Here is a 23,497-nt window from a genome sequence, read left to right as displayed (position 1 = left end):
CAAACAACCCAATCAAAAAATGGGTGGAAGATCTAAACTGACATTTCTCCAAAGAAGATATACAGATGGCCAACAAACACATGAAAAGATGCTCAACATCACTAATTATTAGAGAAATGCATATCAAAACTACAATGAGATATCACCTCACACTGGTCAGAATGGCCATCGTCAAAAAATCTACAAACAATAAATGCTGGAGAGGGTGTGGAGAAAAGGAAACCCTCCTACACTGTTGGTGGGAATGTAAATTGATACAGCCACTATGGAGAACAGTATGGAGGTTCCTTAAAACACTAAAAATAGAGCTACCATATGATCCAGCAATCCCGCTCCTGGGCATATATCTGAAGGAAACCATAATTCGAAAAGATACATGTACCCCAATGTTTACTGCAGCACTATTTACAATAGCCAGGACATGGAAACCTAAATGTCCATCGATGGAGGAATGGATAAAGAAGATGTGGTACATATATACAATGGAATATTACTCAGCCATAACAAAGAACAAAATAATGCCATTTGCAGTGACATGGATGGACCTAGAGATTTTCATACTGAGTGAAGTAAGTCAGACAGAGAAAGACAAATATCAAATGATATCGCTTATATGTGGAATCTAAAAAAGTGGTACAAGTGAACCTATTTACAAAACAGAAATAGAGTCACAGATGTAGAAAACAAACTTATGGTTACCAAGGGGGAAAGGGGTGGGGAGGGATAAATTTGGAGATTGGGATTGACATATACATACTACTAGATATAAAATAGATAACTAATAAGGACCTCCTGTATAGCATAGGGAACTCTTCTCAATACTCTGTAATGACCTATATGGGAATAGAATCTAAAAAAGAGTGGATATATGTATATGTATAACTGATTCACTTTGCTGTACAGCAGAAACTAACACAACATTGTAAATCAACTATACTCCAATAAAAATTAATTTAAAAAAATAAAGTGAATATACATCTTATCTGGGGTTCCTGGGACTTGAAACTCTCCAGTATATCTCTTTGATACTACTATCTGATGGAGATAGTGTTTAATAGATTTGTCTAAATAGGAAGAATGCTTGCAAGGCTTTAAAATATCACCACACTTTTCTATCCTTACTGTATCAACTAATTATTTTGAGCAAACCCTCAAAGAGTACCTCTTACCTTTTATAAATATTCTAGGTGCAAGGAAAACATATGCAAGGAAGAGATATAACACGTAGCCTATACTCTTAAGAAACACACAGACTAGACTGATACATAGCATATAATGTAATATGGAGTGATGCCACTGAATATAGTACAAAAAGTGGTATGACAGAGACATGAACAGGATATAATTGGTGGCCAGAGGAGGAGCATTTAACTCTGATGTGAGATGTAGAAAATTATTCAGGGAGAGGGGTTTTTTTTAAATGAAATCTAAACTGAGTCTTGAAGATGAAGTTGAAGAAAGCCAGGTGGACAAAGTAAAGATGTTTTTCAAGGCTTAGAGGTGTGGAACTGTAGGATACATTCAGGGAATGACTAATCATTTTATTTTGCTGGTGGAGACATATTTAGAAGCTGCTGCTGGTAAGAATAAATAGACGGCAAAAGTCAGATTATAAAGTGTCATCTCTGCTGAGCTATGGACATTTTATTTTACCCTGAAAATTATGGAGAGCCTCTAAAGGGCTTTAGGGGGATGACATGAATAGATGTGCATTTGGGGACTGCACTATGGCAGGAGTACGGTACAGAAGTGTGTGATGAGCAGTAGAAAAATTAGCTAGGGGTCTCTCTGCAATAATTTAAATTTGGAATAGACTACTGACATTGAGAGAAGAGCAGGAAATAGACCTGAGATATTTAAGTAGGCTGTGCAGCAAGGCTTAATCATGAATTAGAGATTGAGGGAAAGCTGGAGGAAGAGGGGATTAACAAGCAGGTTTCTCGCTTGGGAGACTGGTTCCAGGGCTATTGCTTTGCATTACTTAAAATCATTACCTTTTCTGTAAAACTGTCCCTCTATCCATTTATTCCTTTGATATCACACTCCCCTTGCCCTCATCAGTGAACAGCTGGACAGATGAAGTGTCATGAACTACTCTCCTTGATTCCAGCTAACTATATACTTTCCACTAACACTTCACTGGTTATATTACCTTGAGGAACTTTTCATTTACCTGGCACTCTTAAATACAGTGAAGAGTTTCTACTTATAGAAAAACCAACCAGAGACAAATTGTGTTATATGGACCCGTAACATTGGAAAGATTTAAGACATAATAATTGATATAACAGAACATTGAGATATTAAAATATGTTGTACAAATTTTCTGGAAATTCCGCAGAAGGATATATCCAGATAACAAACTAAACTTTTCTTCATCCAGAAAACTATAAATTTAGGACCCACGTTCAGTACAGATGAGACATGCATCTCTGATGTACTTGATAAATGTTGACTATTTCAGATATACTTTTAGTTCTCTGAGGCTGTGAACCAAGAAAAATTATTATTCCTGATGCAAATATGAAAGGACAGTATTTTCTCAATAGAATGTCACCTGATTTTTTATTAAATTATTTTACCTAATAGTATCTTATAGTATAAACTATATTTTATACAATTATATTATATTTAACTTAGCTTAGCTCAGTTGGTTAGGATATGGTTATTGTAGTAGAGGTTGAAATTTCTCATATTATTCATCCTACTGTTCCTTCCTTTTGTTACAGACCCTCCCTGCGTGGTTACCCGGTTATATTCTCCATTGCCCAGCATCCCTTCCAGGTACTTACATCTTATAACTAAGTTCTTTCCACTGGGATATGAGGAGATATATGTACAACTTTCAGGTCTTGTCCTTAATTTGTCTTGGTCACCTCTTTTTCTCTTCCCATTGGTTAGCAAAAGGCAAGAATAGGAAATTTTCTTGGATGCAGAGATAGAAGCTCCATGACAAAGAAAGCGGTGCCAACCCACCAGTGTGGATTCTGGACTACCAAGTTGAGGCTGACCACACTGACCATTTTCTCCTGCAGCATTATACGAGAGAAAGAAATGCACACCTACCTGCTTTATTTATTTTATGTTTTTTGTCTCTCTGTTACAGAAGCTTATTCTGTGTCCAGACACATACTACTGATAATGACAACAAAGTCTTCAGCCCCAGTGTAACACAGTCAGTGGTCTTCACACACGAGCAACTATCTAAAACACGTCATAAGAGGAGCACATTTTACAAAGGAACTGGGCAGGGTTGAGGGCAGAGGGAAGGGGATCATGCCGACAGATAATTATCAGGGCTGGAAAGTAACGATGAACCACGTGGATTGTTCTTGTTCCCACTTCCCCCACCCCGCACTCCCAAACTTTCACTAAGTCCAAGCTCAACATTTAGGAACTGAGTATGCGGAAGATGGACCGTCAGGACAACATTCTATCTGGAATCCGAGACTGGTTTAGGACTCTTCGTTACACTGATAATAACCCATAGGGTAAACACCTTATGACTGATGAACCACTAAGTTCATATGTATCAAAAAACACTGAGTTGACATGCCTTCCTTGCACTGAGTAAAACCTAAAAACAGGGACACAGCTGGTCAGGGATGTGGTCATTTGGACTTTCCATTACAAAAAAAAAAAAAAAAAAATCCTCACTCATTGTCACTTCTTGCCTCCTACAAACTACATTTGGATTTTACACCTTTAGACTATGACATCCTACTTCTAAAAACTAAAATGTAAAGGTTTGGGCGGTATTATTCATCAGCTTGTTTAAAAAATCATTTGAATTCATATTTATAGCATCATGCAAATATAAATATCATGAGGCAAGAATAAACACTGTGCCTTAAAGTGTTTCATTCCAAGAGTCTGTGGAAACCTTTAGAAGTGGGCAGTAGAAAAATCACACTGCCTGATTTTATTTATGATCTACCCCTTGAGGAGTGGGCAGACAAGAAAATTTGTGCATTTCTTCAGAAGTCAGCTTCATCCGGGAATAGGACAAGGTGTGAAACTGAGAGCAAAGTCTCAAAGTAATGAGGTTGACAGTGGAATGTGAATTAATGTAATGTAGATTATTTTTCCCTTAGTTCACAGAGCCTTCAGAGCTACCAAAAAACTCATAATAGAATACCCTCCAAAAATACAGCTGATCTTCACTTCACAACATTTCAGAATTGATTATCATGATTTCAAGATGGTATATGGGTTACAAACGCCCACATTAGTCTTTTAATAACAACCTATGGACCCAGAAGAGGTTAACTGAGATCCTAATAATTTAGACCCTGATGTGTTCAGCATTTCTGCAAAACTTGAGTGGAAGTGTGTGCCTTAAGAGCTTAATGTTGACTTTAACAAAGAAACTGTAGTTGAATACAATTGAGCAAAGCATGCAAAGTAAATTATACTACTTAAAAAGCAGAATGAGTTAATACATCTGGGTAATTTATCACTGGTTTTACTGAGATTAAAAAAAAAGTCTGAGAAAGAATACGACTATTTTCATAGTGGAAGAAAGAAGTACTTGTTAACTCTTTAAAGAGACTTGCCTATTGGAGACTTAGCTATCAATTCCAAATAAATATATTTATCAGCACAAAGAAAATATTCTTGTACCACTTAATAAGATTTATTTGAAAGGAATTCCTTTAGTTTCTCCATCATTTTTTTCATTATTCCACACTGAAATGGCCTTTTTAAAAAATTGAGAGATTTACTCAAAATCCAGAATTTTACTAAAGTTAGAATTTTAAAATTTAGTTTTCCCACCTTTTGTTCTTTTTTGCAATACAAGTGAGATGGTGGAATATGAAGAGAAATATAGATAACCATATTGAGAAAATATCTTTTGAAACTGTTACTTCCTTGTTAGAACAAACATCCTTATTAAAGGGACACCAGTGAAATTATAGGAGAAGAGTTATAGGACAAAACATAGAAATTAGTAGTAGTTGTAGTTATATTGTTCAAAACGACTGCTTAGTTTTGAGAAACTGTTTTACTTTGGTTTGGCTTGAATAGAGTATCAGGGATGATAAACAAATAAACCTATTTGGCTAGAAGAACAGATAGCAAAATAAATTAATATATCCAGAGACTGAGTGATAAAAACTATTTCTTCCTTGATATTACATTTTTTCCAAAGAATCTAAGAATGTTTATAATGATCATCTTCACTTGGAAACCCTTTATCTGGATGGCAGGAACTCAGCCTGAATTAAGTATACATCATTTATGCCTCATAATTTTAGTCAAGTTCTTAATATTTTAATATAGAATCATCCTTTGTTGGCATAAAACAAAAAACAAAAGAAATAAGTAAAATATAATGTATATTTATCATAATCTGAAATAGGCAAATTTGTTATTTGGATTTTTTTTAGAAACCTGCAGATGTATCAATATCAAATTCAAGGATAAAATAGTCTTGAAACTTACTAAAGGACACATAACTCATTTGGTCTAGTAAGATAGGGATGAAAATGATTAGGAAAGGCACCCGTTTTTTCCTTGGTAAATAAGTGTTTTAACATGGCTCCAGGATTTTCCCTGCTTGATAAATGAGCACAATATGTAATATGGATAAATATTGAGACCGAAGTGTTTCAGTAACTACAAACATCTTAGGACTGGAGACACAATTACTGTACACTATATATTTAAACTACACACTCCAGTTCCTATATGACCAACTAACAATGGACTTGTCAACTCATATATTCTGTTAACTTGGCCAAAACTGAACTCTTCTTCCCTACAGAAACAGCTTCTACTCCTGCCCTTATTTTATTACTGTTATCACCTCTCTCCTATTTTTCTGGACTAGAATTATCCAAGTCATATTTGACTCCAAATTCTTCTTCACTCACCTTTTTCATCCACACAGTAATTTACAAAAGTTTACACATTTTTCTTTTCATGCTCTGCAAAATCTGTTTCCTCCTTTCCATTCCAACTTCCATTGCTTTAGTTCAGAATCCTAAAATTTCACCTTTCAACTCTTACCTATTTTCCAAACTTTTGTCTTTGCCTGTAACACCTTTCTCTTTAAAGGCATTCTGTACATTGTTGCCAAATTCATTTTCCTTAAATATCATTTCCATCACACCACTTTTGTGTTTGATAACTTGGAGACCTTCTAGTCCTTGATCTTAAGTGTCCTAACTGTGTGATACTGGATGCACAGTATTACTCACTGGTCTCCGTTTCAAGTGTGAAAATGATGGTGTTGGATTAGATAGTCTCAAGGTCCACTCTGCCATGTGTGTTAACCTCAGATTATGTAATCCTGATCCTCCCACTATCTATAGCAGAAGTTCTCAAACTTGGCTGTACAGAAGAGTCACCTGCTGTATCGTTATTTTCCACTGGCTCCCTCCCATGCATTCTTCATCCTCTCTACCCTGTTCTGAGCCCCAGGAGGATAACCCCTACACAATGTACCACCTGGATTCCCGTGCCCACTGGGTTTGGCCAATGGGAGGCCTTGAGAGAAGACAGGTAGACAGAAGGAGAGAGATCAGAGTATTTTTTCCTAAGTCTTTTTCTGTTTGGGAATCACATCTTTAGCAGTAGTTTTGTCCCTACAGTTCTGGCCAGGAGGCTAAATGGATTCCAGATGTTACTAATTTCTGGCCACCTTCTCCTTAGCACTGGGTCTGTTGTATTAACCTTGCTCACACTTTAACAAGATATTCCTTCAATAAAGTCTTTTCATTTGAATCTTTTTTTTTTTCTGGAACCCTAATCAATATATGTGAAGAGATTTTTTTTTAATACAATGCTCAGACCTCACTCCAGACCAGTAGAATGAGAAACCCTGGGTGTGGGTCCCAGGTAGAAGTGCTGTATAAAATCTCCTCCTTGTAGGTTATAAAGTTCAAACATATTATATCCCATTCAAGGCTATGTGTTATTTGATACCAACCAATCTTTTCAACCAAGCAGATACTACAGGAAAAAAAAATCTCTCACAACAAAACTTGGCTAGGTGATAATTTTGCCAATAGGCTAATTTAAAGAAGCATAAGCAAAAATCATAAACAAATATAAATAAATATAACACAAACTGGACCAACTGCTTACATGCTAAAAAAAACTGTTTCCCAAATGGAGCAATAAGCAGAGTCAGGAGGAATTATTGCAACAAAAACTGGAAAGAGGTGATTTTAAAGTTAATGAAATATATTAAAAAGGGGAGATCTTTCGAGCTATCCTATTCTTCTTATGTATCTCATACTCTTGAAATGCGAAGTCTCAAAACATCATTTTCACAATATTTCAGTCAAGTATGTTTCTCTTTCATTTGATCAGTTATTAAGAAGTCTCACATATGACCTGCATATTCTTTCCCCTGCCTTGATTACCATTGGTTTACATGCTAACAAGCAGAGAATTGGACCCATGCGTTTGTAGTCAGGGTGAAAGGAAGAGATACCACCTTTCTTCAATTACACAGGGACTGGTGATGTTTGGGATGAACACGTGGTAGTTAGTGCCTTTAGTTATTTACAGATCTAGGATTCTAGGATGCTTTTAAGTCTTGATTGTCTGACAGATAACTTCTTCCCCTGTGCCTATCATAAAGGCCTGTTTCAACTCCTCTGATCTCAGCTGGGCAGCCACTGTTAACTGCTGTTGGGAAGCGGTTTCAAATCAGCAGGTCAACCCAATCTTTTGAAGACAGGGCCATTTATTCAATAGTTAGAGTGCCAACCACAAGCAACCAGAGCAGCATAAATTTGATGTCTGGAGCTGGTCATTAAAACAGGCTTTTACTGGATGTGGTCTTTAGTTGAGTCAGTAACATCACAGATAAAATGAAATGATAAATGTGCCTTCGTGGCAGTTGTATAATTTATTTACTCCAAATCTATATACAGAATAGCTGCTTGAGGATTGAATGTTTTATTGCAATTTGTTCTGGCACCATTGTCTCTATCTGTGTTTGGTTTAGGGTGGGGCAGAGCATACGATGGTGTTGACAGCCATGAGTAATTTACCTGGAGCCCAGCAACTAATATCACCATTGGTTTTTACTGTTCACAAACATAACAGATTTGGACGAAGAACTCTGTTACTTTAATTTCAATGCCTTAAAGAAGAGGCAAATGGACGTCAGTTTTAGTTACAGTCTTTTGCCAGAAGAACTAAATTGTTCCAGTTAGTGACTTATTTTCTAGGGAGGTCAGCTCTTCCATAAAGAAGAACAAGGTGGTAATGTTTGATTAATTAGGCCTGAAATTTTTAAACTTAGCCAGTTTGGTCAAGTGTAAAAATGTAAAACACTTCTCAGGAAAAGAACTATTTGATTCATAGAGAATTTTCCTCCAGCATGAAACCTGTAGTTTTATGTTTATCAGAATGTATTAAGTTGTCATTAGTACTGGACAGTGAATCAAGTGGTAACTCTGAGGTGTCTAAAATATTCTAAGACTTTCGTTCCTCTGCCTGTAGTCAGATGTTCTCTCTTCAATCAGTTCCAAGGTCCAAACTTAGTGTTTAAGCAAGGTTGTGTCCTGTGGAAGGTATTTCTTCATGCTAGACTTACTATTCATTACACAGGAAGATTACAAAACCGTGTAAATGAGCAGTGAAAGGAAACCAAAAAAAAAGCCTTTCTCAGTCAGTCGGAATGTGTGTTTATACTATAATCAAGACACTTGAGTCGCCTTAGAATGAAACAAAATCTCGGCAGGTATTGAGGGTCTTGGAAGGGATTGCGTGACTATGTCATTAGAAAACCATATATTTTTTTTCCAGTCTTTGAATTCTCGAACAAAAAAAAAAAAAAAAAAAAAAAAAAAGACTTTTGGCAGAGAGAAGAATGGTATGTCTTCTAAACACTAAAAAATTCTCTCAGAGGCCTTTCCAAGATGTTTTGGACGGCTTTCTGTCTCTCCCTCTCTGGCAGCCCGCTCCTCCATCAGTGTTTGCAGAAGGTCAATAAAGCCCGTGCAGGCGGGCACCGTGGAGTGCATGTGTGAGAAAGTCTGCTGTGTTGCGGTAAACGCAGTGTCCGCAGATTCATCAGGAATGCATTTGTTCCTGGAAGTGCTAGCTATTCCGGTAACTGGCTGCCGCCAATGTTTTTAACCATATCCTCCACTTTTATGCAGACGTTACAGGGCAGAAAACCAGTCTTCTGTTCTCACTGCCTGCATCAATTTGTAGTTTGTTACTTGATCGGCTCGTTTTACCTTTCGTCTGGTGTAAAGGGCAGTCTGGGACACTGCAGTTATGTCTGGGGCCTTCTTATTAGACTTTATGATGAAAAGGGGCTCTCTAGGGTAAGGAAAACTCTGAATCTACTTATTCGGCTCTAAAGCAAATAACGGGCGTAAGGAAGAGCTGAAAAATTGTAGGCAGTGTGAAAATTGGAGGAAAATAACTTCTGCCTTCCAGATTTTCTCATACATAACAATAGGAAAAAATTATATTTTGTGATTTCACTAACACGTTAGTAATTATTTTATTAAGAATTCTTTCGAGAACAGACTTGTGGTTGCCAAGGGGGAGGGCGAATGGGGGAGGGATGGATTGGGAGTTTGGGATTAGCAAATGCAAGCTATTATATATATGTATAACTGAATCACTTTGCTGTACACCAGAAACTAACACAACATTGTAAATCAACTATACTTCAGTAAAATAAATCTTTTACAAAATAATTCTTTCTTTTTCTGAGAAAATGAAAAAATATCTCCATTCTTTCTAAGCGACACTTTTGTAAGCTAGCCCTTCTGAATGTCAGTAGTACTAATACTGCTTGGAATCTATAAGGAGAAATTGGAAAAGGCAAAATGAAGTGGTGTGCTAAAAGGCCAGGATCGTGTGGGCATACACAGCAAAACAAACATTGCTACTTTTAACCTGATCTGACTGCCAAGATGAGAGGAGAAAACCCTAAATAAAAATGTTTTCTCCTTCTCTGAAGACAGCTCTGGTCTGGCTTTCTTGAAGTAATGTCACTGTAAGGGGGTGACAACACTGAACTTCCTGTGATAACAGTATCTGACACAACATGGCTTCAGCTGACTTGTAACCGGCGTGTTAGAACGCATGAGAAGTGCGAGGCCCTTCCATCACGAATGAAACACATCTGTCCAGGAAATACACTTCGCCATGCCAAAATGCTTTTAGTGTATCTGCCCCCTGAGTGCCCTCTCAAGCTACAATTCCCTGTCAGCAAGTACCCTGTAATTCCTTTCCTTTTATGTTGATGAAAGTCTTGATCTATTATGCCAATATTGCATACTTTCCACAGTCTCCCAGAAACTGTTACCCAGCCATGTGCACGGGAGATCATGCTCTGCTACTTAGACAACGAGTCTCAGCGAACAGCATCAGCCCTCGCAGAAAAGCAGTAGCTAGATGGTCAGACTTTCTAATATGGCTCAAGTTCCACTTTGGGAAAGAAATGAAAGAGGAAAAAAGAAAAAGGACAATGGTGAGATGAGACACTAGAGAAGATAATGCCCTGCTTTTGGAGGGAGCCAAGAGGAGTGAGTCAGGAGGGATCTGACTTGCTTCATTCTCCAGCCTAGTGGGTTCTGACTGTATCCAGTGAGTCTGGGTTAGGATGAGTCAGAGCTGGAAATCCCCCTGGGGTTGCAGGTCCATTAGCAGTAGCAACAGAGCCTCAGAATGAAGCCTGGATAACCCCTGCCCCCATTCTTGAGAAAATCATAGGAGCCCAGGTTTTCTCTGTGTTTTAAGTTACTCAGGCATTCGGAAGTCGTCGCATTCACACCCCCTCTGAAGAGCAAACTGAATTCTTAAATTCAGGAGTTTTGGGCTTAGCACAATCCAAGAAGATTCACAGGAAGGGACCAGGTTAGAGCAGTTCCGCACTGCGCTGATGTTTACACCCACCATAGCGTCAGAGAGGTGAGGAAACCGATTCAGAGGTCGAACAACTTGCCAGAGGCTAGAGAGCTACTAGGCGGCAGAGCAGTGATTCAAACCAGGCAGCCTGGCTCCGAGTCCATGCCCCTAATCACCGCACTCTCACATTCCATGATCATTAAACACAAACAGAAACACTGTTGGTTAAATGACCACTAAGGTCACAGTACACTGATGATAAAAGCAAGAAGACAATCCATCCACTTCTGAACCCCTGACCACTTGTGGTTAAGCCTCTGAAACACAGCCAAAGGAGAGCTGAGAAATGTCCGTCAGCTCTTCTACAGCCCAAGCTACGCTGGACAAAATCCAGCCCTTCGAATGTGGCTTTTTTTAGGTTAATTATTTAATCTTTGGCTCTTCAACTATGCAGTGAAAACAAAACAAAGTCTCACATTCCAAATTCCCTAAATTGATACCTCAGATCCTATATTTTATATCCAGAACTGACTCAAAAGGAAGACAGTATCTTTGAAGGCAGCACTAAAGTTTCATCAACATTTTTCTTTTCTGATAAGACGACACACTGAAAAAACCTGCTTTATTACAGAAGTCCTCAACAGTTGCAAAAGTTTCAAGTATAGTCCTCAGTGGATGTTTCTCAATGAATAAAACAGGATTTGCAATAGACCTTTTAGCCTTCATACCCCAGGCATCGTGAGAGGAGGATAATAAATCCCATGGCATAGGTGTAATTCAGATTTCCAACTCCATATTCATATGATTGTTTAATATTTATTGACAAGCAGTATTTGTTGGAGGCCCAAGTCAGCCAAACTTTTAAAATAATTTCCCTCAGTAGAAACTCTGGTTTGTAAAAATAACTTGGCAAAATAATTTATAAGTGATGTTCTTAAGTGATCAGCATGCCATCCAAGGAAATGTTGAAGTTGGGTGTGCTATTTTAAAGAAGGAGCACACAAAAGTTTCCAATACAATTTATTATGAGACAAAGTCGTAGGTGGAAAAAAATCCTTAATATTATTCTTCAGGTAGCTATAACAGGTAGAAAAGCACTCCATTTAAAACATGTCACTGCAGGAGTGACTTAATTATCCATTTTGGCTTCTGAATTATGTGTTCAAGCTTTGTAACCTTTTTGATTAAAAACAAACAAACAAAAAATCCTGCAATTTACATAGTAGTTTGGGGGCTGTTTTTAATAGTTAGGAAAAGGAAGCCAACTGAAGAATTAAGTAACCGTAAAGTAAGATGTGGCCCATTTTCTCTTTGATGTGACTCTAATTCTTTTATCTATTTATTTCAAATATGTATAAACACATATGTAACTAAATATGCAGTTACATAATCTGTAGCGATACTGACTGACTTCTAACCAGGGTACCACTTCAGGCACTGCAGGCTAAATAAGACGGAATCCCAGACCTTAAGAAATTTACAGCTTAGAGGGAAGCATAAGAGATGTATAAGAATAACTCCTATAAAAGGACTATGTGATAATTAACAGCTGATAATGTAAACAACAGATTTGAAGAATTCAAAAGAAGGAGCTATCTCATCTACTTCAAGACATCAAAATGCTTCAAGGAGAGAATGCATCTGAGAAGGGCTTTGAGCAATGAATGGGTAGCTCAAAATGGGCTTGGAAAGAGGTCCCAGGAAGTAGAAAAACAGGCCAAGGCTGGCTTGTACATGAGAAAGAAACAACCCAAAAGCCAAAAATTAAGCATGACATCAATAGGAAAAACAGTGGAGAGACAAATTTAACGGGAGTACAGTACCTTAAAAGGTTAAGGCAAGAAAAGTAAATTTAAACATCACAATGAAGAGTTAGCTTGGATTTCATCTCCTATCTTAAAAGACCTCTTGAAGAGGGTCATTGAGTAACTGGAGTTACCCTTTTTGCAGGTATGTCAAGCAGTGATTTGAAAGATGGATAAACTAGAAGAAAGACTAGAGACAGTAAAGCCCAATCAGAAGCACACGCACGTGTGTTAAACTGGGCTAATATGATGAACCCTCAGGACCTAGAAAAGGCAACAGGAGGAATGGAGGAGGAGAGAGGATTTGCAATTCACTGTTGAGGAAGAATTTCGAGAATTTATCATCTGATTAGATTTTCAACCTGGGTTAAGGACAATGAATTCTTAAAACGTTTTTAAGCCTCGATGAGTAGAAGGAACATCCCAAGGAGAAGTACTGGTGCAAAAAAGTTGACCCTAATATTAAGCATCTATTTATCAGAGGCTGTAGGCAGTTCAGTGTGTGTGAGGCTGTTAAAAGAACCTCTCAAACCCCACCCCCGCCCCAGCTTACTCACCAAAGTAGATATGCAGCTTAAAATCACCAGAGCAGATGCATTTTCTATGATCAGGACTATTACTAAAAATATCCTCCAGGTTTTTTGTTCCAGATGAAAGTGCTACTTGGGTAAATTTGAGCTTTCAAGTTGAAGGTGCTACTATTGTTACTTAGATGTGTTCTTATTTGAGAGTGTTATTTCCTGTGGCGTGAGTGTTCCCCTGATAATACTAGCACGTTCTGCAGCCCCTCACGGATATTGGGGGAAAGTCTCATAGCCAAGATTGACAAGCCTCATGACTTTCCAAGTTAAGGTCAGACAGAGTGCAGCATTTTCTTGAGCCACTTTTTTCTAATAGTCTCAACAGAGCAGACTGCCATGGCCACTTACTGCTGTCACTTCTGAGTGATTGACAGCTATGTCGCTCAGTCTGTACTCTGATTCCAGCTCAGAGCAGTGCAAGTGCTAGTGAGCTTGTATCCCACAGACTTGGACTCTAATTCCATTTTTGTTATGCTGGTCACAAACTCATTTAACCTAGGATGGAGTAATTTCTACTTTAGAAACCTGGGCTTCATCAATCCTACGATAGGAGTTTATTTAGTTGTGTGAACTTAAATTTTTGGCAACTACCAAAATGGACATTCAGAAGTAGAGCTACATCCTAGTCTCCCTTCCCTCTTATTATCCAACCTAATTGTTAATAACAGTTAAATTTCCTAACTCATCACAGTGGTAATAGATTTCATAATTCCAATGATTGATTCAAAAATATACTTGGGGGCTTCCCGGGTGGCGCAGTGGTTGGGAGTCTGCCTGCCTGTGCAGGGGACACGGGTTCGAGCCCTGGTCTGGGAAGATCCCACATGCCGCGGAGCAGCTGGGTCCATGGGCCACAGTTGCTGAGCCTGCGCGTCTGGAGCCTGTGCTCCGCAAGGGAGAGGCCGCGATAGTGAGGGGCCCGCGCACCGCGATGAGGGGTGGCCCCCGCTTGCCGCAACTGGGGAGGGCCCTCGCGCGGAAACGAAGACCCAACACAGCCATAAATAAATAAGTAAAATTAAAAAAAAAAATTAAAAACAACAAAACAAAAACAAAAACAAAAAAAAACCTGAGGAGGGGAGAGAAGGGAAGTTATAGAAAAAAAAAAAAAAATATATATATATATATATACTTGGGTACCTGTTGCATTCCAAGCCACGTAGCCAGATCTGAGGACTCACCAGAAATATAAAGAACAGTTTTATCCTCAAGTGGTTTATTGCCTAGGCAGAGAAACAAAGATATATGTTTTTTTTGAGAATTTTTTTGTCCACAACTTTGAGAAGCTATCTTATCCATTAAGTGTTCAATGAAGCCTTAAGACAGTATAGGTTACCTTATAACATAAACTCATGAATGAACTTTCTAATTATTATTTATCTGAGCATTTTTGATAGCCTTTAGACTTCTAATGTTTCACGTACTTGCTCTCAGAAATCCCCATAATATTGAATCATCAGTTCCTGGACAGTTGTTTCTGGAGTTTTCATGTTCCCACTTAAATACAGGGGAATAAATGATAATAGAAGTATGGGGCAAAGCTGATCAGATATCAAGTGTCTAAGGAAGATATTCCTCTTGGCATGGAGTGAATTAATAGGGTGGTCACACTCTCTTATTATTTGATTATAAGACAAATAGAGAACTCCTTCTTCAGGAGAAAAAAATTCCTGTTCACAGTTGAAATTGTTGTGAAAAGGATGCAAAACAGCTCAGGCAAAAGAATTGTCATTATGCCCTCTATGAGATCAAAAATAAAATGCACCTAGAACTCTGTCTTAACAAATAATCTACTTTCTGGACCTTGTTACTCTGGCTTTTATCCGCATCTAGGAACTCTGAAGTTATTGCACTCAAGGATCATATTTTTATCATTAATTATCTATAATTGATTAACTTCTAATTAATGGGTTTAGTTTAAATAATTATAAAATACAATTTTTCCCCTGTTTTACAAAGAATTAGAGCTGAGGCTATTAAATAGTCTGGGGGTATAATCAGGAAGGGACTTTATTGTTCTCCAACCACTGCCTTTTTTTTTTTTAATTTAATTAATTTATTTTTTATACAGCAGGTTCTTATTAGTTATGTTTTATACATATTAGTGTATATATGTCAATCCCAACCTCCCAATTCATCCCACTACAACCATTGCCTTTTTTTTTTGAATTTTATTTATTTTTTTTATACAGCAGGTTCTTATTAGTCATCAATTTTATACACACGCTTCAGTGTATACATGTCAATCCCAATCGCCCAATTCATCCCGCCACAACCACTGCCTTTTAATATACCATGATAGATCTACTTTCTGTGCTCTTTGATAATAACTTGGGCATAACTTAGATTTCCAATTACTTTCAGTTATAGGAACACCCACATTATGATGATTTATAGATAGATAGATAGATAGTTGATAGATAAATAGATAAATAGATTTTGGACTTTTAAAAGTCCAGGGTCTACTAAATAAAAGCTTCAATCTCATATGCAATTCATGGCTCTTTTCCTCACTCCCTTAAGTACTAGGTTTCCTGCAAAGATAATGAAGGTTCATCTTCAGGGCTGTGAACTTTCAGGGGCCTCTTACCAACCTATAATTCTGTATTCTACTCTTTAAAGACAATTCCCCAGATTGTGTAAGACCCTACAAAACCTAGATTCCCCTATCTTGGCAATATTTGCTTCAAGGACACGTAGGAAGGTGTAGGGGAGCTAGTCTAGTCTTTGCCCTCTTCTCCCTCACTCAGTTCTACCCCTCACTCCTCCAGCATGAGAGCAGAAGAGGGGGGCTTACAAGAAAGAAGCACTTAATAGCAACTGCTGGCAGTTTCCTCTTGGCTGTAGATGCCCTCTCTGGGATAAACATGTAACACTGGCTCTCTCCTGGGGTAGACTTACCTGACACGGGCAATGCTCTCTCTAGATGACCTCAGAGGACTTCCTACAAACCACCTCTCCTTTAGTTCCTGGGCCCTGCAGTCCCTACCACAGCCTCTTCTGCACAACTGTCAGGCCAGCCTCCTGGGTGGGGGCCCTTTAGAGAGCTCAGGTCTGATCACCTGTTACGACATCCACTTGGCTCACAAAAATCCTCCACAGCCTTGCCTAACAGCGGAGGTATAGGATGCGAGACCGCTGCCCTCCCTTTCCTTCTCATCTCTCCAACTGTCTCTTTATCTACTCAGATAATATCAAGGGGCACACCACCCAGTCAACTGCATATGCAAATATCCAACCAATAAATGAAATGTCAGTCTCTCTCTCTAAAATACACCCCCCAAGCTCTAAGAGGGATTTCTTTGGAGCCCCTTTCACTTGGCTGAGTGAGGAGACGGTATGCAGTTTCTCCGTGGTTAAAGACTTCTAGTCTCACAAACTCTACTACTTCAATCACTCTCCCTGAATTTTTAGTCTTATCATTGTAAAGCCTGGTTGGAGTAATGGAGGTGAATATAAAGGACAAATTTGATGACTTCTGAGGGAGTCTTAGCTACTTGTTTTATTCTTTAGACTATAGTGTTATCTATCAGTTATCAGCCTTGAGGTTTTATCTAAAATACTGAGATAATAGGAAGAGTCTCACTCAAATACTTTTCTAAATAAAAATTGTATTAAAAAGTGTATAGCTCTTTTTCTCTTGTCCGCCATCCTATGTGCGGTTGGATTTGCTCCTCGTCATGTCTTCTCACAAGACTTTCAGGATCAAACGATTCCTGGCCAAGAAACAAAAGCAGAATCGTCCCATTCCCCAGTGGATTCGAATGAAAACTGATAATAAAATCAGGTACAACTCTAAGAGAAGACATTGGAGAAGAACCAAGCTGGGTCTATAAGGAGCCTCACATATGAAGTGGCACACATAATCAGAACATCACTAGTGTCTGGGACAGCTGCCTGTGTTTGATGCTCTCTCCTCTTTTCTTGATCTTTCCTCACCACTGCTCACTGTGTAGCTCAGTAATAAACATGTGAACCTTTTGTTGGAAAAAAAAAAAAAAAAAAAAAAAAAAAAAGTGTATAAACCTTTAAAAAAATATATGGCCCAGTGGGGCTCAGCTGGCAGCAGGCATGAGGACACACTCAGCCACTCACTGATTAACCCTTCCATGGACACCAGTGCCTGAACCAAACCGGACACTGAGTAACACACATTTCCTGTCCAGGTGGCTCATCCCAACTCCTCCATCGCTTTCTGGTCTCATCTCCTGACACGAGACTATAAAAGTCTAGAAGGTGGGACTCTGTGAAACATTGTGCTTTGCTGCCTGAAATGATGTAAATGATGCCAGTAACTAAAATTAGAATCATAGAAAAAGGAGTAAGTTGCGGGTGAAAGTGGAGAAGTGTTATTTGTGGGATTGATAATGATAATGACCAACACATTCTCATGTAGAAAGATGCACAAATAGAATGGTTCACTCCACCATTGAAAAAAAAATAGTTTATGGAACATTTTCTGTGCATCAGGTTCTTTGCTAGATATTACTCTCATATGATTCCTCAACAGCAATCTAAAACATTATCTGTGGTTAACACACACACACAACTTGCAACATACAAACTAACGTCACACTTCATGTATCATCAATTGTAGGCATAGAACTGGATAAGTCAGTGTGCATAATGTATCCCATTTGGGGGTTTCACAAAGTACAGCATTAGCAAATGTGAACAATACAATGAAGCCAAATATACCAGATAACTCATTCTCTGTGATAACTGTGATGACAGATTCATCTGAAGTTCATCTACTGCCAAATAATTTTTCAAGAAATTTTGTTGAGAACCTACTTAGTAAATTAGACATCAGCTTTTGAAGTACTGTAACTTGGTTCAAATAACTGCATGGAGTGCTATCTCTGTTGCTCACTACTGTCTTTCCGGGTTTATACTGTTTGTGGCAATAGTAGGTGCTCATTAAATATTTGCTGATGGAATGAAAGAATGAGTGAATGAATGACTGAATAAATGAACGATATCTTCTCCCAACCTATTCAGTGTCCAGGGCAAACTTGAGGTTTTATTGGTGAAATAGGCAGAGAGGGACCTTACCATAACTTGTTAAGTACACTTTCTATTTCCTGGCATGGTTACCACTATGCACAGGATTACATATATATTTCATCTAATTCTCAGCTTCCTCTGAGGTTTGTGACCCTATGTGGCAACCAAGCTTACCTCCTCTAAAAATGGACTCGTAACATTCCTGGAAAAGGTTCCAGAGCAAAGAAAACCCTTTCTTTCAGCTAACTCTTAAGGAATGAGTCCTTTTCAAACATGAAGGAACCTACCTATAATTATCTGTGTTTTCTATTCTACTATTATATAGTTTGTTCCATCTCAAGTAAATCAACAACTTAATTAAAAATCCAAACATTAGAATAGCTGTAACTTGCTCTGGAAATTAGCTCTAGGCTTGAACATAGCTTCTAGCTTTCACTTAGGAATTAATGATCCATTTGTTTAAAAAATGTCATAAAATTAAGCAATATTTTTACTGATTTTCTTGGCGAATGTAATGATGCAAGACAAAGAGAAAATTTTCATCAGATTGAAATCTTTAATACAGCAACATGTTCTAGATATTTTTGTAGCCTGTTCTTTATTTTTTCTAGCATATTATGAGAATCACAGTTCTTTTAAATGTAATTTTTGGAAAACATATCTCTAGTACTACATATGTAATACTGATGCCATGATGCTTTACAGTTTCAAATGATTTTTACGAGATATTATCAGCAATACGTAAATAGAATGGGGAAAAAAATAAGACAATGAGTAGATTTCTCCTGAGGACCATGCAGCTTGTCCTTCAGGAAGAATTAGAGGTGAAACTCTTTAACCTTTTATAGACTTTCTTTTCTCCTCATGAATTGATGAATTTGCCTAAAATGAGTCACATTATTACCACGGAGCTGCTATGGCAGTGACTTTCCAGAGGCACTGTTCAGGCCCTACTGCCTGAATTGATCATATGAAGCTTCTTATTTTCCTCTCATGATGACTTATTAACCTCCACCACACCACAGAGCTGCAGAATAGGGGCCCACTGCTTCAAACCCTGGTCATTTGTATATATGGCAATGTCTTTGCCATATATACGAATGGCAATTTCAGAAGCAGCTTGCCTGGTGCTGATTTCCTTTAAAATTCTACTAGTAGCCAGAAATAAAAAATGACCAGTTTTTTTTTTTGCCCTTTCACTTCACTGGGGCTGCACTCAAGCTATTACTCATTTAATTCAAGTATAAAGATAAAGGCCACTGAATATTCAAGGTGAAAGTCTGGTGTTTTAGAAATTTTTTTTTTTTTTTTTACTTCAAACTGATGAATGTATTAATTCTCCACTTCACTTAGTATTTCCTAACCTTGGAAGGAGAAGGGTATCTTGGGAAGGTTTTATAATGATAAGAGTAAGAAGAATATATTGACAAGAAGAGATCTTCCATGTGATGCGATTTGCTAACCTCAGTGAATACAGTGAAAACACCAGAGACTTAAGATACTTGTAAAAAAGCAAGAGTAATATATATTTTGTAAATACACAAGAGTGCTGTAAATTGTGTTATCAATAAAACATATTAGATTGTGTTTCTAAGGCTTTCCATATTTGAACTGACCCAAGTCGTTTGCCAGGGAACGATACCTCTAATCAGTCTCTGAAACTAACCAAACACATTAAGCTGACTTTCTAACGGCATGAGCCGGATCTCCCTCCTCAGGACAAGTATGATTTTGAAACCAAGAAACTTTAGTTTGCCCTTCAAGAAGAGTGATTTATAGGAGTTGGTGTGAGGGAAAAAAGGAACCCTACTTTACCCAAAAAGGAGACGAAAACCTTGCCCGAGGCAGCATTGTGACATTGCCAATGTGAGAGGGTTGTGAAATCCTGAGTGTATGTTTTTGTGGTGATGTCTGAAAGTACTGGTTACTGTACTGATGTCTCGCTATCATGCATCTCTATTTCCGGATCCACTTCCTTATAATTGCTAATGAAAACAGAGCTGTGAGCAGAGCAGGGTATAGGTCTCTGCTTCAATTTGTCTGTTGTTTTCATTGATAGATGGCTTCCTCTGAAAGTTTCAGAAAAATTCTCTGCCACTTTTAAGAAAGAAAATAAATTCTGTCTTTTCCTAATTAAAGAAATACACTATGTTTGTTAAGGTTATTTAACTTTTTGTCATGTAAGCTATCGATTTCTTTATTCCTCTAACCCTAGGCATCCATGAAAACCAGTCTCTGATAATTAACGTGCATTCTGCAAATAATCAACAGACTAAATCACAGTAACTGAGGAAAATCAGGATGAGCCTAACAGTAGCCAAGCTCTAAATAGGACTTTAAAATAAAAATAGAACATGTGACTCAGAATACAGTACTAGTTCTTCATCTTACAGATGTTCCCAACCATCAGAGTCAGCATGGGCTATGACACTGGTAAGTGTGGGCAAGATGGGTAAAAATTTAGAGAGAATGAAAGGCTTTTTTTTTTTTTCAGACTTTTCTTCCTATTATTTCATGTTACCTCATGTTTTACAGAATGCACAGAAAACTTTGTCTGCTCATTCCTTATTTGCCTTAATAAATAACAAGCTTTCAGTGAGCCTTAAATTAGCTACAGAATGCATTGTTGCTCCCTTGTCTAATGGCATTTAGGTTTACAAAACACACCTTAGGAAACAAGTATCTGGCTTTAGTCACTTGCTAATTGTCACCTCATGAAACAAAACTCACCAGTGATTTCTGTCATGACACACCATGCACAGGACCAACCAGAGAGAAAAGACAGCATCTCCAACCACGGAAGGGACACAACAGAAATGCTGCCATGATATTTATATCCCACCTACTCAGAGGACCAATTGAGAAACTCCATATGGACTCCAGTTTGCCACTAGCCCACAGAATTGAAATCTCTTAACTGGCTTAAATTAAGAATTTGGGGATAAGTATAAAACTTTGAGGATATTTATTTTCATAATTTTAGGCAGTTTATTTTCATATAGTTCTTCTCATCCTACCTAATTCGCTTTTAGTTGACACATTAGGCAAAGGAAATGCATTCTTAGAAAGCTTATAGATGAGATGGCCAGGTATAATTGGAAAAAGTTTTTTAAAAAACACTATCAAATAGCTCTAAGGTGCATTAATGACAGAAAGGGTGTCTATATATCCAGTTTAAGACAAGAAGAAGAAGCTAGCCCACAGGGAGGTAGATTGGTTGATTTGAATTATCTTAGAGAAGACTGAAACCCCTTCCTCTCACTTCTCAACCCTGCCAAATGGCAGGTGGTACAAGTCCAGTTCCCCAGTAAGTTCCTGTAAACAAAACTGCTTATTTATAGACAAGCTTCTCAGTACTGTTTTCAGGAGGTCAGTCAGACTGCAACTCAGAACCACCTATCAACTGCAAAGAAAAATAAAGACGTAAAATCCTGACTTCAGAACTGTGCTTTACAACTGGAACCAAGTAATATGACACTCTTCATATTTGGAGGACCCTCAGAATCACGATTGAGAACTGGTGTAAAGAGACAGAAGGAAGCCCGTGAGCCTCTGCTTTGGAACAAAAAGAAAACTGGGCTGACATCATGGAAATTTGCCAGCAGACCTAAGCAAAATTTGATGTATCTACTTCTCCTTTCTATTCTTTTTTCTTTCTGTTGGGCATTCATGGGAATCAGCCTTGAGGAATCACTGAGCCTCAGTGTACAGACAGATCATAAAGTGGAAAAGTGAGATTACTGAAGGCCTCCAAAAATTTTTGCCGTATTTACTTATATAAGTCAAATTAAAATAATAAAAATTCCAATGGCAATGCCTTTTAAATATATATATTTCAGTGTACCTTCATTTATTCTCATAATTCTCCTTCTGATACATACAGATATATACAGATTAACTCAGCATAAATTTCAGAAGGTAATTCTTCAATTGTCTTAATCCAGACTTGTGTTACATATAGAAAAAAGTAGGAAGAAGTATAGCTGCTTAGAAAGATTAACAATATGGCAGTTTTTAATGTAAGGGGTACATGAAATCACTTCGTACATTCACCAATTTCTATTTATGAACTGTCAAACTCAAGGTATCCTGTTTGTTCTGAAGTGAATACAGTTGCAAAGATACATAAATATAATCATGCCCTTCAGGAACTAAATTTCACCAAAGAAATAAAAAGCAAGTTCCGTTAAAGCAGAGAAATATATTTGCTCACTTCTGGCACACAATAGGTACTTGTTGCATACTTATTGAATGAGTGTATAAAACATAAAATCAGATAATTCCAATATAATGCAGGATATAAATTCCAAACATGATTAAATGTGATGGGATTTTGGAAGAAGCAGGAATCACTGTTAGCTGAATGATCAGTAAAAATGGAGTTGTAATATACGGAATCTAAGGAAAAAAAAAAAAAAAAAAAGGCCATGAAGAACCTAGTGGCAAGACGGGAATAAAGACACAGACCTACTAGAGAATGGACTTGAGGATATGGGGAGGGGGTGGGGTGAGATGTGACAGGGTAAGAGAGTGTCATGGACATATATACACTACCAAATGTAAAATAGATAGCTAGTGGGAAGCAGCCGCATAGCACAGGGAGATCAGCTCGGTGCTTTGTGACCACCTAGAGGGGTGGGATGGGGAGGGTGGGAGGGAGGGAGATGCAAGAGGGAAGAGAAATGGGAACATATTGTATATGTATAACTGATTCACTTTGTTATAAAGCAGAAGCTAACACACTATTGTAAGGCAATTATACTTCAATAAAGATGTTTAAAAAAAAAAAAAAGATAAGCTGAAAAAAAAAAAAATGGAGTTGTATAAATTGATAAGAATTTCAATTAGGGAATAGTTCAAAATGGGGAATCATTTGGTAGGCAGAAATAAGAGAGGAAGTCTCAGGCAAAAAGAACAAAAAGAGCAAGACTGTCTGGGCATGGGGGTGGAATACAGTGTGCAAATAAGCGGTATCCAGGAGATCGATTCAGTGTGAGTAGGTGGGGGAAGTAATGGAAGAGAATGGATTGGAGCCATATTACAAAGGCCTTGGTTGGTATACTGAGGACTTCTGGACCAGTGGACTCTGGGTGCCCTGGAGTGCTAAATTTTTTTGAGCACTCTCCATAATATATGCATATTTATGCATCGGGATTTTATGAATTAAACACATTATATTATCTACTTATCTATGTATGTATGTATATGTGTGTATATATATACTTATACACATATTACAAGTAGAAAATTTTAAGTATTCTATAGCTACTA

At 37.8% G+C, this 23,497-nt stretch overlaps 1 protein-coding gene across 1 annotated transcript; it reads left to right on the top strand.

Annotated features, from left to right (window-relative positions):
* The first annotated feature begins 16,853 nt into the window (after positions 1-16,853).
* Positions 16,854-17,212, top strand: LOC132363692 (large ribosomal subunit protein eL39-like). Its single transcript, XM_059919385.1, has one exon. It carries the CDS (start codon positions 16,900-16,902, stop codon positions 17,053-17,055), a length of 156 nt encoding a protein of 51 aa, XP_059775368.1. The 5' UTR covers positions 16,854-16,899; the 3' UTR covers positions 17,056-17,212.
* Positions 17,213-23,497: the final 6,285 nt, after the last annotated feature.

This window comes from Balaenoptera ricei, chromosome 3 (assembly GCF_028023285.1).
Source record: "Balaenoptera ricei isolate mBalRic1 chromosome 3, mBalRic1.hap2, whole genome shotgun sequence".
Classification (NCBI taxonomy): Eukaryota; Metazoa; Chordata; class Mammalia; order Artiodactyla; family Balaenopteridae; genus Balaenoptera; species Balaenoptera ricei.
Note: the sequence above shows the minus strand (reverse complement) of the source record. Positions and strands in the feature narration are given on the sequence as shown.

Coding starts and splice junctions, on each gene's coding strand:
- LOC132363692 (XM_059919385.1), top strand. CDS start 16,900: ATGTCTTCTCACAAGACTTTCAGGATCAAACGATTCCTGGCCAAGAAA.